Raw genomic sequence first — 15,043 nt, 5'->3', positions numbered from 1 at the left:
GAAGTGGTATATAAAGAAGGACAGGTACCATTTACAAGTGGGAAGGATGAGGGGAGAGAATGGAAAGTGAGAGTAATGGGAGAAAGAAAATGAACGTGGAGGAGTCGGACAGTACGAGAGGGGAAGGATGCAATTTTAGAAAGGGAAAGAAGAGGGGAGGTGAATGTTACATTTGGGGCTAGATGCGGAGGAACAAGTTTGGGCAGGAGGCGAGAGCGATGGGTTTAGTGGGAGGTGGCTGCTGAGAGGGGAGGGAGAGGGGCAAGGGCTGTTAGATGAGGGATGATGGCTGGGCGAGACGTTTGCCTGACCAAACAGTGGGTTTCCGTGCTACTCCTGCAGGTGATGGTTGTACCCTGGTACGTAATTTCTGGGAATTTAAGGAAACACAGTTCCAATATTAGGTTCACTGGTTATGCCACTAGTTTCTGCACAGGAGCACTCTTTCTAAAGACAGTCTCTGTATTGGATTTGCATAGAAAGAAAGATTGCTAAGCAGAAACACCCTCAGGTAGACCAAACATCCAAACCCCTTTCTCAGTGACATGTACGTGAAGTTAGCACTGTCAAAGATAGTCCTTTGTGGTTTTAATCCTAAGTGATTATATGGCTTCTGCAACATGCCCTGTGATGGCAAACCTCAAAGAAAGGCGAGAACCCATTTGAGCTAACAGATTTTCACCTAAGCTCTCCTGACTTCTTGTCTTCAGAATAAACTGAGAAAGTAGCTCTCATAATCCTGTTGAGCACTCAGGGCATGAATACCCAGACACAAAGGCTTGGCATGTAGCAGATGAGAAGGGCATAAAGAGACATGGTACCTCCAGGGTGGCACCTCCTGCTCTTCCTATTGAGGAAGGAATCTCCCAACATCATTTTAAAGTCAGCATCCAACAACCAGTCTGAAATCCACCAGCACCAGAGTATTTCAGTTGCAACCTGTGTCCACTCCTGTTAGAAGCTCGTTCTTAAGCCTTGATAATGCTATCCCCGTCTCAAAGACCTCACAGGCCTTTGAGAGGTGTAGAGATAGGGAGGTCTGGAGCCATTGGCAGATTGAGACAAGAAATAATTTCCCTTCCCCACTTAAGAAGGTAAGTGAATGAATTTTATGCAGATGAAGTACTTGGTTTAAAAAAACAACACAACCCCCCCCCCCCCCAAACAAACAAACAAATCCCCAACAAAAACCAGGATGTCTCATGACTGGACAAGGAAATAGTGAGAGAAAACACCAATGAGCTTGAAGGCTGAAGAGCTTTTATTCCTCACTCTGAAGAAGAGTAGCATAGATTTAATGGTCTCAGGAGGAGGAATAAGGAAGCTAGAAGCAGCAGAAGTAATTATAGTAAGCTGTGCAGAAAATTAGCCTTTCTGAATGGGGTTATGTCTTGACCATTTGTCAGTGAATAATCTTAGCTTTTCCTTTGGATCCTCCCAATCAGAGTTTCCTATAGAGTGAAATCCTTGAAAGCCTGAAGCTTTCCTTAGGGTGCTGCAGGTTCTCCCCTGGCTCGCTGCCCTCCCTGACTCACTGCCTCCGGGGACCCTCATGCGGGGACACCCAGCAGGAGCCAGATGGACGAGGGGTGCTCTTCGTGCGAGTCTTAGATGTTGAGCTGTGGTACAGCAATGGAAATGCCACTGTGGATTTCCATTCAGTGTCTTTTTGCCTGAGATGAACCACTGAAAAAAAACCAATATCCAAGAGAGAAGTACTCTGTTCCTCTGACCTGCTTCCTACCCGGGTATGTGCGTGCTGCCTACCGTAGATATTAAGGCTATGAAAGCTTATTGTCAAATCAATTCCGCTCTTACTGAGACCAGAGAGACCAGGCGTGCGCCTTGAAAGACTTTAAATCTTGCCCCTCCCTGATGATTTGCAAAGTTTAATTTCTGTAATGGGCTTTGGTGACAGAGGCATTCACTGTTTTTCCAACAGGAATTGCTGAATGTATGAATGACTCATTCTGTAGGCGGGAGATATAATGGCAACCTTCGATATCCTGATCTAAGGGTGGGGAGGTTGTGTGGGAGGGGAGGAATGGGGTGCACTTTAAGTTAAATTATCCACCTTGCTTCCCCTTCATCAGGCAGCCCCTCCTTCTTCTCTCAAAGTCCCTTTCTGGCCTAGTATCAGGATAACGCTGAAAGAGGGAAAGGGAAGGCTGAAGGACCTCCTGTGGGAGATGAAGTTTATAATATATGCATTTGCCTGGAAATGCCATAAGAAATTAATATTTGTTACAGAAACAGTGGGACTGCATTAATATTTTAATATTAAATTAATATTTAATTTGAAAGCTTTGATTTGAAAGTGAATGAGACAGCCATGACATGAACAGTTGTGCTGTTCCTGTTAAGAAATGTTAATGATTTCTTGACAATGTCGGTAGCAATAACTTTACACTGTTTCAGTTACATAATGCCTTTGAAATATTGGTGAAGTGATTACTGAGAACAAAAAGCAGGCTGGCTTCAGCAGCCCTTTTGGGAAGGACTTATGTTACAGAAAAGTGTGATTTCCTCCAGAAAGAGGATCCCACCTGGTCCCCCAGAGCCAGGCAGGCTGGGGCATTGGGTGGCCGCCCTCTCCCCAACATCGGCATCCTACACCGATTTCAGTCATCTCTCTTGCCTGAGGTGCCCCAAGCCAACACACTGCTCTGGCAGTGGCTCCTGAAGAGTAAGGCTGAACCTGGAGGGGCTGAGAGCTTCCCAGAACCAGGCTTCTCAGCTGGCTTCCCACAGTGACTCCTGCCATGGACCTTGGCACCTTTTATAGCCAAAAATGGCTTACTCAAGGGTTTCTTATGGCTTCTCTGGCTGAAGATGACTATGGGGTATGTGTTAATTTTCATGCATTCAGTAATCTTAAACATCAAAAACATCTTAATCACTCAAGCAGGTTTATTTTGTACATTTTAAAGGGTTGTTGAATCAGAACCTGTAGTTTCTGGGAGCTCTCTTAGGGTTTTACTCTGGGGTGTGAAGGCAGTGAGGGAACAGAGGAAAGGAAACAGGTCTGTTGCCTCATGAGCATCCTGACTTTAATCTTAAATTGCAGCTGAAACTGGAAGTCCTTGGCTGAATGTGGCTCCAGTGAACCTGAACTAGATGCCTACAGCCTGTAGGCATCAATTGTGAGGACTCTCTGCCTATGGTTTTTAAACCCCTTGAAAACTCTTAGAAAAAGCTCTCCTCTGCTGAATAAATAGGGATGTGGAATATTTTTGTGACATGTCTGTTACCCATTAGCTCAGAACAAGGAAAATTCATCTAAAAAATAATTAAAGAGACACTTTGGCATGGTGTCTTGAAAGCTGTACCATGCTGTAGGTTCCCAATTCCAGAAATGTGTTTCTTCTTAAGGCCAATCTTTGCACAAAATTAAGAGAAAAATGAAACCTAAATTCACAATGTGACCCAATCTAAACAAACAGAGAGTGTTTTTCTTCCTTTCTTTTTTCCCCTTTTCCCCCTCTCTCTCTTAATTTCATGCCATTGTTACAATCAGCCTTATTAAACGTAAGTTAGGGAGAACGAGGAAACAAAACCCCAATATAGGATGCGGTTTAAAGTACTGGTTCTTGAGCCTGATAATCTTTCTCATTTTTCAGCTGCATTTTTCTGATGGCAGTCTTGGTGATTTTAGTGTTGGCAAAAGATGCTAGACGTAGAAGGATAGAGGCTTGAACTTGTATAATAAATGTCAGCACGTGTTTTTGTCTGCTGCACCTCTGCCTTGGTCCCTCTACTATCTCCTGGTACCTTCAGGTGGATTCTAGGTGAGGTTTTGAGGAGTGAAAGTTCATGATGTCCTCCAACAAATCATATCACAGAAGGCAATCAAAAAGGATCACATCAACTTGATAACCTCGGCCATACTTGACAAGGCTGGAAAAAGAACAGCTATCATTGCAACCTGTCAGAAACTTAGCAGTTGAATATGTAAACATCAACTCCTATTTAAATCCGTCACTTCTACTGACATAATTGCAAAGGTAGGCACCAACATACCTATATAGCTCCTGATTTTGGTTGGTTTGCCCCAACCTATACAATGGGGCTCATCACCCCACTCACCTTTAGTGAGAAAGCTGCCCGCATTCCCCACGACGTAATTGCTGTAAACTCCACGTACAGCTATTCCTATTAAAAGTTGGCAATACAGTACTTGCCACAAAGCATGCATTGTTTTGGAGCACATGACATTTTGAGGGCTGAAATATTGTGAATACTCCTAACAAAGTTGATTTCATTTGTGAACACAAAGCCTCCCTATTTTTCGTAGTAACTGTTCAGTAAACTATTCTGACAACAACCCAAGTCTGATCAAATTAAAATCAGTCCAACCTTTTTTTAGTGATGAACTGAACTGAAAAGGTTTTGGTATCCTAGAAAGAGTCGCTAACCTTTCTGGGCAGGTCCTATAGTATTTAATAGCAAAGGGTACCTTTTTGTATAAATATTGTGAACTATGGAATTTGATGAGATTTGTATTGCACTATAGAAATGTACTTTAGAGAATTAATTTTGAAGTCTGTAGGTTTAAATGTTTTCTAAAAATAGCATTGAATATATACAGGGCTTTGTGCTTCTATGCCTATTTAGTTTTGCAGAATGTTTTCATGTATTATTTGGGTTTTCATTTGATGCACTTTTCTTTTTCCTCATTCTTTTTTAAAGCATTGGTGGCAAAGGAATGAAAGGAGGCTATTTTTTGCTACAGGATAAATTTTGATATTTCAATTCCAGTTTTTGCCTCCTGAGGAATTTTCTATTTTCTTGAGATTTTTAACCAGGTCATTCACGTACTCATCGGTTTAATTACCTGCCTTAGCAGTGTATCTGAGCTGCCATTTCAACAGTCCAGTCCATTTAGTGTGTCTAATTCTGTGCACAGATGTACTTGTGCAATAACAAGCAGTCTTAAAACTAGGATACGTGAAATATCCTCCAATACAAACAAGGTTATACTCTTCTCAGATCCATTTCTGCGCAGCTTTTATAGCTGTCCATATGATGCTTTCTGTTTTTCTATGCTAGCGGGCAAATAGGGTTTGACACTCAATAGCGAGCTGTACTGCATCAGAGAGATCTGCTACGTATCACTGGAGAACCGGGTATCACCTCAAAGAGCGAAGGGAATTTTTGAAAATCCTGTTAAATGCATTAACAATGAGCTGGGGATAAAGTCAAAACCCTGCTTAGACATTTCGATTGAGAGTTGCCATACTACTATAGCCAGTGGTGGGTCTTGGCTGCAAATGTATTTATACATTAAGACAGATAGAGATGGATTTCACTAGTTTAAACGCAGCTTTAGTGCAGACAAAAACAATGGGGGGTGGCGGGGAAAGCACAGGCTGCCACCACCCTCACATATGGCAATCGTTTCCTATAATACTCGCTATATTGTATTTATTTCATGCAGTGACATATCACAGAAAGCCACCGATACCAAATTCTTAACCAAAAAAACCCCAACCTGTAGCTTTTAATGAGGGCTGTCCTCCAATTTATTTGTGTTTTGTTGTTGGTTTTATTTTTCCTTCTGCTTTTCATCTGTCTGGTTTCTATTTCCACTCTTTCTGTTCTTTCCTTCTCCGTTTTGTTTTGTCTCGTTTTGTTTTTTTACTGTATTTGAGGAATCTCAGTTGCACTGAGAAGCCTGGGAGGTATGAGTGGAATGTTTTGATTTAATACATCCTTGCCTGAACTTTCTTTTGACAAATCAATTAATATCTGTGGATTCTGGGAGCAGAGTATTGGGGGGTACAGGGAGATGAAGCAGCTGGGGTTGCAAGGCTGGTATGAGGATGGGGAAGCTTGACAGCACGGCTGGGATCAGAAAGGGAGGACTCCAGCGTGCTTGCTTCAGGTGCAAGAGGATGACAGATAAAGTTATGAGATTTTTCAAATTCTGAAGCTACGCACATGACTGAAAAGGCTAGACATATCTTCCAGGCAGGCAGGTAATCACCTTGCTCTGCGATGCCAGATCCTGCCTGCCTTGCTCTGAACTTCAGGTTTAAGGTATAATCCGCAGTTTGGCAGAGGTTGGCTCAGGTGCCGGGTGCATTGCGTTTGGACTGATGTAGCCTCCTGTGTCAGCCCGGGGCAGAAGTTAGCCTTTAACTGCTGATTTGTGCGTGATCTCAAGGACCCAAGTCCGGGTGAGGATCAGATGCCTGTGAGGCTTGGGAGCATTTGAGTCAAGGACTCGACTTGGGCCCTGTGTGCTGTGAAGACAGGACAAACTGCTAAATTCAGATCCGCTGCTGAAGGCTGTGACGGCCTGGCTGGGAGGGTTCCCCACTTGGCTCCATACCTTGTGTGCATGGGACTTTGCAGCTGTGTTTTTCAAATGCCATTCAAATGAAAGCAGAAAGGGGAAATCCCATTTCACTGGGAAGAGCTCTCAAATGCAGAGAGAAGCTTTTTCTCTGAATTCTGTCTTTTGGCTTCTTGCTGCAGAATGACACACAGTGTCTTTTTCTTGATCAATTTGTTTATAATTTGCTTGATTATCTTCTTCAATAGCAAGACAAAACAGGTTTCTCTTGTTAATCCTGTTAGTACTGGCACTGGAGCACAAATTTAGTTTAGGAAAAACATTTGGGTATGTTCAACTTTCTTGTAGATGGTGCCTGTGAATACCAAAACGTGGCCTGATATGTTTGAATTTTCTAGATTATTCCTGAGCCATGTATTTCCATCCGTCTGTCTGAGTCCTGCTCCTTGTCTCTCCCCATGCATACTTATGTGCCAGCACCAGACTTTCCTTTTGGCTTTTAGAGCAGCTTGTGTGGCTTTTCTGGTATAGTACCACAAATGTACTGACTACACTTTGGGGGAGCTGAGAGTGCAGCGAGTAGAGCCCTCTTCTCCATTCCCACCTCCTAGACCCGCCTCTCCTCCAGCGGCCAATGCCACTCTGCCCGAGGCAGCCCACCCTGGCATGTGAGGCTAGAGAATCGCCCTGCTGCTTCTGCTGTGTTCTTCCTCTAGGACAGCTGATAATGACCTTTCTCTCTTTAAAGTTTTACAAGTGATGTATGATTAAAGGAAGATGTTGGAGCAGAGCACTGGAAGACTGATGACCTCCCATGTATTTCTGAACAGGTACCCAGCTAGCAGAGGCCCCATATGCCTTTCCAAGGCAGCCTCCCTCCCCTCTCTGCACCCATGCACGCTATTTATCTTGTGGGGAAAACATTAGTAGGTCTAAGAGGATAGTTTAGGCTTCAGAGCTCACCTAGTCCTTGACCTCTCAGCTGAGACTTGCCAATGGGGCAGTGACTAATTAACAGCAACTGCAGTGGTGTGTTTTGTGTTGTGGATACATGCCTCTCTGGGTGGAATGTATCTGCTAATGTACCGTATGTTTACAAAGGCAGGGGAGCCCTGTGTAATAAGCAACCCCCCGTCTTTTCTGTCTTAGAGATGTCTGACTGTCTGGTGCTGTCCGATAAGTCTTTGGGTCAGTGAAATAGTCTTCTCCCCTGTTGCCCTCCCAGTTTGGTCTTGGCTGTTTTGGGAGCCCGAGTACTCCTGTGCCTCCCGGAGATGGACTTGAGGTGGCCCCAGCAGATGTCAGGGTGGGCTTGTGGGTCCTGTCACGGATACAGCTCTCTTGAGTTACAGACTACAACGAGGCAGCCCAAACAAACTGAAAATGCTCAGGGGTGAATAAAGCAACGGCCCTGTGCAGTCCTCCTCCTGTAGGTCATAAACCAACTACCAGTATTTGCAAATCACTAGGAGGTCCAAATCACAAGGAGTTTTTCCCTTCCTGGTCAGCTGACTGCTTCTCTTGTTCCCCTTTCCTTCCCAGCCGGGTCCAATTCTCTTCCCCCAGCATTTGACCCAACCCCAGAAATACTGGAGGGCATATAACCTTTGGGTGAGACAGTTTGGGAACCGCATAACACATCTTGCGTTCTGGAAAATCAGGGGATCTCCTTGTGCACTCCCCTGGGTTTTACCTGTTTTTTCAAGAGCAACATTTGGTATCCCCTCCTCACGGCCCCTCAGAAATTCCTCATTGGGCAGACAGTGCAGAAGCAATAAAAACAGTGTTCTGCAGTTCTGGGTTTCAGCATCCTGGTTTCATCTGAGGATCCTAAATCTCTGGGCAAACAGACTTTTAAAATAAGTATCATTTTAGTCTCCTTAAATGAGAGGGGAAAGCAAGGCAAAGAGTCTTTGTGTTCTTGTTGGGGTTTTAAACCTGTGCAAGAGGGGCAGGGGGCTCCAAGCAGGGCTTTTGATACAGGGGCAATACCAGAAGGGCCTGGGGAGGGTGCTGGGAGGTCACTCCTGCCAAAGGCGCGCAGGGGAGCCCCTCGGCCACCCCGGTGGTGTGGGGCCGGTTGGGTATGGTGTTGTGGGCACTTGCTGAGACCCAGGAGGTCCTTCCTCCTCTCAGTATCTTTTGCTTTAGGCTGTGATTTTGCTGCCCCCATCAGTCTGCTGGTTTAGGAACCTGCCTCCTTTGCCTGCGTGGTGCTCTCCCCTACCGGGATGTGGCCCTGCAGAAGTGAGAGGTAAAGGGCCTGGCCCCAAAGTCACCCCGTGGGACCCACTGAGGCTGCTCACGTAAGCCTTGTGCATCCTTACGTGTGCATCTTGGGTCACAGGGACGTGGTCTTGGAGTGGCGACGGGGCACCATGTAGGGGAGGTGTGATGGTTGTTCTCCTTTTCACAGCTGAGCAAGGATTTCATCCAGGCAGTCCATCCCGAACACCCAGAATTACAGTATACAGCCCAAATCAAAATGGACCCCCTGAATTAATCAGCATTTACATTGTTTAATTGAAGAGGAGGAATGTGCCCCATTGCTTACATCATCTGCAGTGTCTCTTTGCTCCCACCACAATGTTGTAGAATAGAGATTATTGCCCCACCCCCAAGAATGTATTTCAAGAATGTGGTGAAAAAAATACAAAGAATATGTAACTTTTCTGGAAATAAGATATTTCATGAGGGAAATTTGAAGGATAAAGTAACCGGATTCCAGGCGAACAGGCATCAGTATTGTTAGGAAATACAGCTCTTTGCAGGGCAAAAAAGAGTGGTATGCCAGGTTTAACTAGGAATTTATAGCCACTGACTGCAAAGTACCTTATAAAATTACTGATACTTTAATAAAGTCGTCAATTATGTGTTTAGTCTTGATTGTCAGCTATTGCACTCCTTAGCTGTTCAGTAAACTTTTCTGGGTTAAATGCTATATTTCAAATTGACACGAAGCTGTTTTATTGGTGTATATTAACATAGCATGTATTTTACATATGGGACAACTGGGGAACAGTGGTAGAAGAGTCTCTTAACCACTAGTAAAGGCAATGTAGTGCTGGTGTTCTGATTTCTGCTCAAGTTAGTGTAGTTGTATGGAATTATGAGTGTGCAGGCAATAGTTATAAAGGCCCCTTAAAATCAGGATTGTTATTAGTATGGAGTGTGACAATAAAGGCAGCATACAGACTTTTAATCATTCATCCTTTTTTAAAATAGGAGGAGGAAGGACAGATAGAGAAAACATTTTTAAAACTGGCAAATTTACACTAAGTCCAAATTAGGTCTTCTGTTAAATCTTTTCCAGGGCTGAACATGTTTGACATTTTTTTATTGTTGGTTTTTCAGTTATTAGCATTTCTGCGTTTTCCTGGGCTCATGAGGAGCCGTAGCCACGTTCCACCTAATGCAACCCTGTCTCACCATCTTGACACCAAGCGAGTGGCTCTATCCATCTCCTAAGAGGCGCTGGACTTTATGGGGCTTGCAACCCAGAATGCCCAAATCCCTTTTTCATTGAAGCTATTCTCGGCTCTTTGGGTTTCATTCCTCGGTATTCTGTGGAGGCAGCGTGATTCCTATCATACCATTGTTGATTGCATAAAATATTCCCTGAATCCAACACGTTGCATTAAAATCTGGTGTCTGGGCCCTGTCTGATTCTGAACAGAGTAGCTCTTGGATTGCGTTTCAGCGATCCTCAACCCGAGCCAAGTTCGGAGAGACTCGATTGGGATATCGGTGAGGGGTAAAACCCATGCAAACCTCTGCTGTGATTGATGGAGTTGTGCACAGTGAGGACAAATATGTACAAATACTTGCCCAAAATAGTAGGGCCTCAATTCAGCTGTAACTGGCAGACTTTTCAGCTTGACTTTCAAGAAACATTGTTTTTAATTGACCTTCGTGTGAGTAGTATGAAGAGCCAACGCTGCTTTTCACAATGAGAGTTTCAAATGGTGGAATCTCCCATCATATGTAAAATTAGTAATTTTACTATATCATGAGTGATTAAACCTGATCCCCAGGGAGCCAAAAATAATGCTGTGTGACTTCCTTGCCTAATTAACACAGAACAAATGTGAAAATGTGTACATTACAGTAAACGGTGTGCTAATTGGCCTTAGAGAAATACTAAATATGCGGAAGAAATGGGCATATATTTTCAAACATATTTGAGAGGTTTTGCAGTCTGCTTGCAAATAGGAGAAAAAAAAAGTCAAAATTTGACAAAACCATTATTTGTTATGATTTATTCACTCAGCTCTCGTCTTGAACCTAGGAGTTATTGGCAGCTTCAGCTAAGATTCCTGCTGAGTATTTCTACTTATAATGACTGCATACAGCATGTAGCTCAATGCTATTTTTTTGGCATAATATCATGAATATCTATTTTAATTCTTGTCTCTATATGTGTATCTAGGGTTTGGTGCTTTTTTCCTTTTTCTTGTGAAAATACCTCTAGATGCAGGACAATATCCTGCTCCCTTTACTTAGGAGAATACTCCACTCGAGTTCAACAGGAGGATTATTCTCCTTGGGTAGAAACCCCCCTGCCAGAAGGCCCGTACATCACTTAAGTACTGGCTTAAGCAGAGAATAAATGTCCATCTGTGCAGGGTAGAATTTCATCTGTTGTCAGGGAAGTTAGATCTGACCCACAGACTTAAGGAATCCCAGATTTACTCACTATTCCTAAAATCACATCTCTTCCACTCTCTGTTCTATATCACTCAGGACTCAAGAGTTTATGTATCACATTTTCTTTATGCTTTTGCTATGTCTTAGAAATAAAACTGATTAAATAAGAAATTCGTGCTCTAGAGGTAAATTCCATCTTCTTATACTTTCTTCCACATGCTGAGCTTTGGGCCTTTCCCTTGTAGCAAGAACACCCCAGAATTTGTTACTGGAATTGCAGTCTGATGCAGTGAAGTGTTGCGTTTTGGTCACAGTGAAGCCCTTTCTTTTGCCACTAATATTGTAAGAGACAGAAGGTCAAATATCTTCAAATTGAAACGGTGCAGTGCCATCAAATGGAAATGTTTCAATAATTTTCTTTGATGATTTCAGCCAAATCATAATGTCCCTAAGAAGTATTGTGACTTCACAGAATTAGCTTTTTCCACTGGAAAAACTGGAACCCGCATTTTTTTAAGTTAAAGAGCCTGCTCTTCCAGACGGCACGTGGGCAAAGTTCCCGGGGACTATGGGGGAGTTGTCAAGTGGAGAAAGCAGTGTCCCCAGCAGCAGGTATCTTCCTAATTTAGCTCTCATTTGAAGTTGAACAGGTTAACCTTAAATTTTTGAATTTTTGTTTGATTTGCACTGTCCTCTATGTGTTAAATTAGAATAGTAAAGTGCAGTACTTAAGCTCTGATCTTAAATTGTTTCTGCCAAGCAGGCACGTACGCATAAGTGTCTTTTTTGCATCCCTCTGAGTTCTTCGGGACATTTATGGGAGTTTATACTGTGGTATAGTTTGTTTCCTAGCTAACAATTTCCTCTTGGTTGTTGAGAGGCTTAATTGCTTTGAGGTCTTATATTAAAAACTTTGTAGATGTTGCCAATATTTTGTGTCTGTCTTCTAAGTAGAGCTGTTGTGGAGGGAAGGTCTATACGGCTAGAGAGGGGCTGGTCAGCTTGTAGTTCTTGTTGACTTCAGGTGGGACTTTGTGGATATATCCACATCTCTGACAATGCCAATTGTACATTCTTGAGTGTGTGCAAATTAGTAAGAAACTGAAAAAACATCTCTCAGAAGCCTTGCAAACATGCAACAACTCTTTCTCATTGAAAAATTTGCTTTTGTTAATTTTATCATATATATTTTAAGTGTAAGTAGCCATAACAAACTCATACTAATAGGGTAATCTGCAAAAGCAGAAAGATTACAGTCCCAGGAAAACTCTTTTGTTGTGATTGCTGTTAAAAGTTTGTAGGAAAGTAAGGTGTGACAATCGTTAATTTTGAGATGGAAGAAGGGGATGATGTGGGCTGCTGGGTTTGTGACTGAATTTGGTGCGATTTAACTTGGTTCTACTGGACTTCTTCAGAGTGGAATAGTGGCCCGTAGATTCAGACTGTGCTACTGCTAAGTCATTTCCACTTATTAAGTACTTGGAAAAATCCTTTTTGTTGCCATCAGGGGGAGCTTTTGAGATCTTTCAAGAGTGAAAAAAAATATTAAAAAAAAAAAAAAGGAGAAAAAAAAGAAACGTCCCAGCTCAGAAACAGAGATCTACAAACCAGCAAGCAGCCAGAATCTTACCTGTGGCTACAACTAAGCCAAGGAAACCAGGGGAGCTGAATTCCTTAGACTGAAAAATTAGCAATATTGAGAGAGGATTTTTTTTACTCAACCCACCAATAAAATTAATAATTTTTTTTATTATTATTTTAAAAAAAAACAGGAGTGTTTGGAGCATTCAAAAGCCAAATCCTGCTCTGTTGCTACAGCTTCTGGAAGGCAAATGCTCTTCAAAAAGCTTCTCTCCTTTTAGCTCCTGATGATTCGATGGGGACCTTTGATGCAACATTTGGATTAGCTGCACACAACTGCACTGAGGGGGACCACAAAAGGGGGAGCCTGGCTGATTGCATAACTTTAAGAAAATAATAAGAGGAAAAGAAAGAATTAGAAAAAGAGAGAGAGAGTGAAAAAGAGAGAAAGAAAGCAAGCAATTAAAAAATATCTGAGACTCAAGTTTCAAGACTCTTTATGTGCTGCAGAGGAGCATAAGGTTTACCAGCAAAGTGCAACGGGGAGTCTGAGAGGAGAAATAGCTTTCTCTTTTGCCAAGAAAAAAAAATAGGAATGTGTGTTTTGGACTGGACTGAGAAAGAAAGCTGGGGAGATTGCAAAAAGGGGGGTGCAGGATTTTTGTCACATTGACCCATTCATCTTGATTGTCTTCTTTAAAAAATAAATAAGAGGGGGGAAAGTGATAGGGGGAAAGAGGAAGAGAGGAAAAGAAGGGGGGAAAAAGAAAACAGCAAAAGTGTTTGAACCTCTGGAGCTATCTGCTCCTTCAAGCTGATTGATTAGTCATGATCCCTGCAGTTTTAATGGGAATCATTCAATTGGGAAGGTGGAGCACCCTAGAGTAGATTAGCATATTCTTGTTTACTCATCTTCTGAGGGGCTTTTTCTCTTTTCTTTCATTTTGTGGAGAAGAAGGGAGGGGGGGAGGTTGGGGGGAAGGAGGGGGTTGTGGCTTATGTTATAAAGGAGGCCAAAAAAATAAATAGATTAGAGCATCTTTTGGGGGGAGGGAAATCAGTGGGTCTGAGTCTTGGAGAAAGCTGGGGGGGTTGTTTTGTTTTTTTGTTTTGTTTTGTGTGTGAGAGAGAGTGTGTGTGTGTTTTTTTCAAGAAGAAAAAAATAAAGGGAAGAAAATCCAGCAGAGAAAAGAAGAGAGAGAGGAATTCCAGCTGTGGAGGAATAGAGGAGAAGACAGATAGAGGAGGAAGAACAGAGAAATACATTTCAACCAAGAAGGAGTTTTGATTTATTTTATTTTTATTTGTTTTAAGGAAAAAAAAATCTATAAGCAGGAAAAAGAAAGAAAGAAAAAGAAAAAAAGAAAAGAAAAAGCAACTGAGAAGGGTTATAAAAAGAGCAAATACCAAGAAGGGTGAACAAGAGAAGAAAGTCAAGGCAAGGAGGAGCCCAAAGCTGGCAGATCGGGAGGATTTGCAGGGGAGAAGGGGGGGGAAGATTGGAAATGCAGCTCTGGAGTTTGCTGCTGCCTCTTGCGCTTCTCTGTACAGCCCTAGCCAGTGGACCCGAATGTGGGATGGACGAGCGCTCCCGCAGGGCAAGAAGGGACACCAGGCAGAGCCGCCAGCTCCTCCACACTGCCCCGGGCACCTGTGCCACCAGGTTAGCCCGAGGAAGGCGCTCCACTGCTGGGCTGGAGCCTGGGCATGTCCCCCGCAGGAGGCAACAGCGGGAGGTGAAGGGCGAAGAGGAGTCCCTTACCCCGAGCAGGGCGCTCTATTTCAGTGGACAAGGTGATCAGCTGCGGCTGAAGGCAGATATTGAGCTGCCCCGAGATGCCTTCACTTTGCAAGTGTGGCTGAAAGCTGAAGGAGGACAGAGATCTCCGGCTGTCATTGCAGGTAGGTAGTTCGTCGTGCCTGTGGCTGCAGCATCCCTTTTACGTTCCGGGAGCCGGCAGAACAGCCAGCTGTAGGCGTGCGTGTGTATAGTATATGCGTGTGTACATTCAGATGTGCGTGTGTGCCTTGCAACATGCATATGTACATGAGTGCATGTGTAAACATGCTCGGGTGCGTTTATTATATATATATTGGGTGAAATACCGGAGCTCGGCAAACTGTCTGAAAGTATATGCTCACAGAAAAAGTTATGTAAACTTTTGCAGAGGGAAATGGCAGTATCCTGGGTAGTTTCTTTATTTCTGTGTGTACGGATTAAGATGCAGATAGGAGAGAGCGCTCTTACGGTGGGTTTTTACCTAATTTTCAGGCTGGAAAACTGTAAACAGAGCATTTGAAAGTAGCTTGTATGTATGTATGAAAAGAAATGTATGTGTCTAGTGTGTGGCCGCAAAGAAATGCATATCTGAGGTCCCTATACGATTTCCTTAGTTTTATTAGCTCCTTAGTGTACTTCACTGTTACCTTTTTAGATGCAATGTTAGCATGTGGTTTCCAAAAAGCCATAAAGGAACTTCTGGCTATTGTGAAACCTCAAATGAATCAAATGAGTTT

At 43.1% G+C, this 15,043-nt stretch overlaps 1 protein-coding gene across 3 annotated transcripts in view; it reads left to right on the top strand.

The window, feature by feature from the left end:
* The window catches only part of PAPPA (pappalysin 1), a 254,253-nt gene that overhangs the window by 56,207 nt on the left and 183,003 nt on the right, over positions 1-15,043 (top strand). For 2 of the 3 annotated variants that reach the window (XM_072883093.1, XM_072883094.1), the window contains exon 1: positions 13,557-14,428. The exons of the other annotated variant lie outside the window; for it this stretch is intronic. In XM_072883093.1, coding sequence (XP_072739194.1) covers positions 14,032-14,428 — 397 coding nt within the window. In that variant the 5' untranslated portion in view covers positions 13,557-14,031. Of the gene's footprint in view, positions 1-13,556; positions 14,429-15,043 lie in introns of those variants that run through there. 3 annotated transcript variants of the gene reach the window in all.

The sequence above is a fragment of the Ciconia boyciana genome, chromosome 18 (assembly GCF_034638445.1).
Source record: "Ciconia boyciana chromosome 18, ASM3463844v1, whole genome shotgun sequence".
In the NCBI taxonomy this organism is placed as follows: Eukaryota; Metazoa; Chordata; class Aves; order Ciconiiformes; family Ciconiidae; genus Ciconia; species Ciconia boyciana.
Note: the sequence above shows the minus strand (reverse complement) of the source record. Positions and strands in the feature narration are given on the sequence as shown.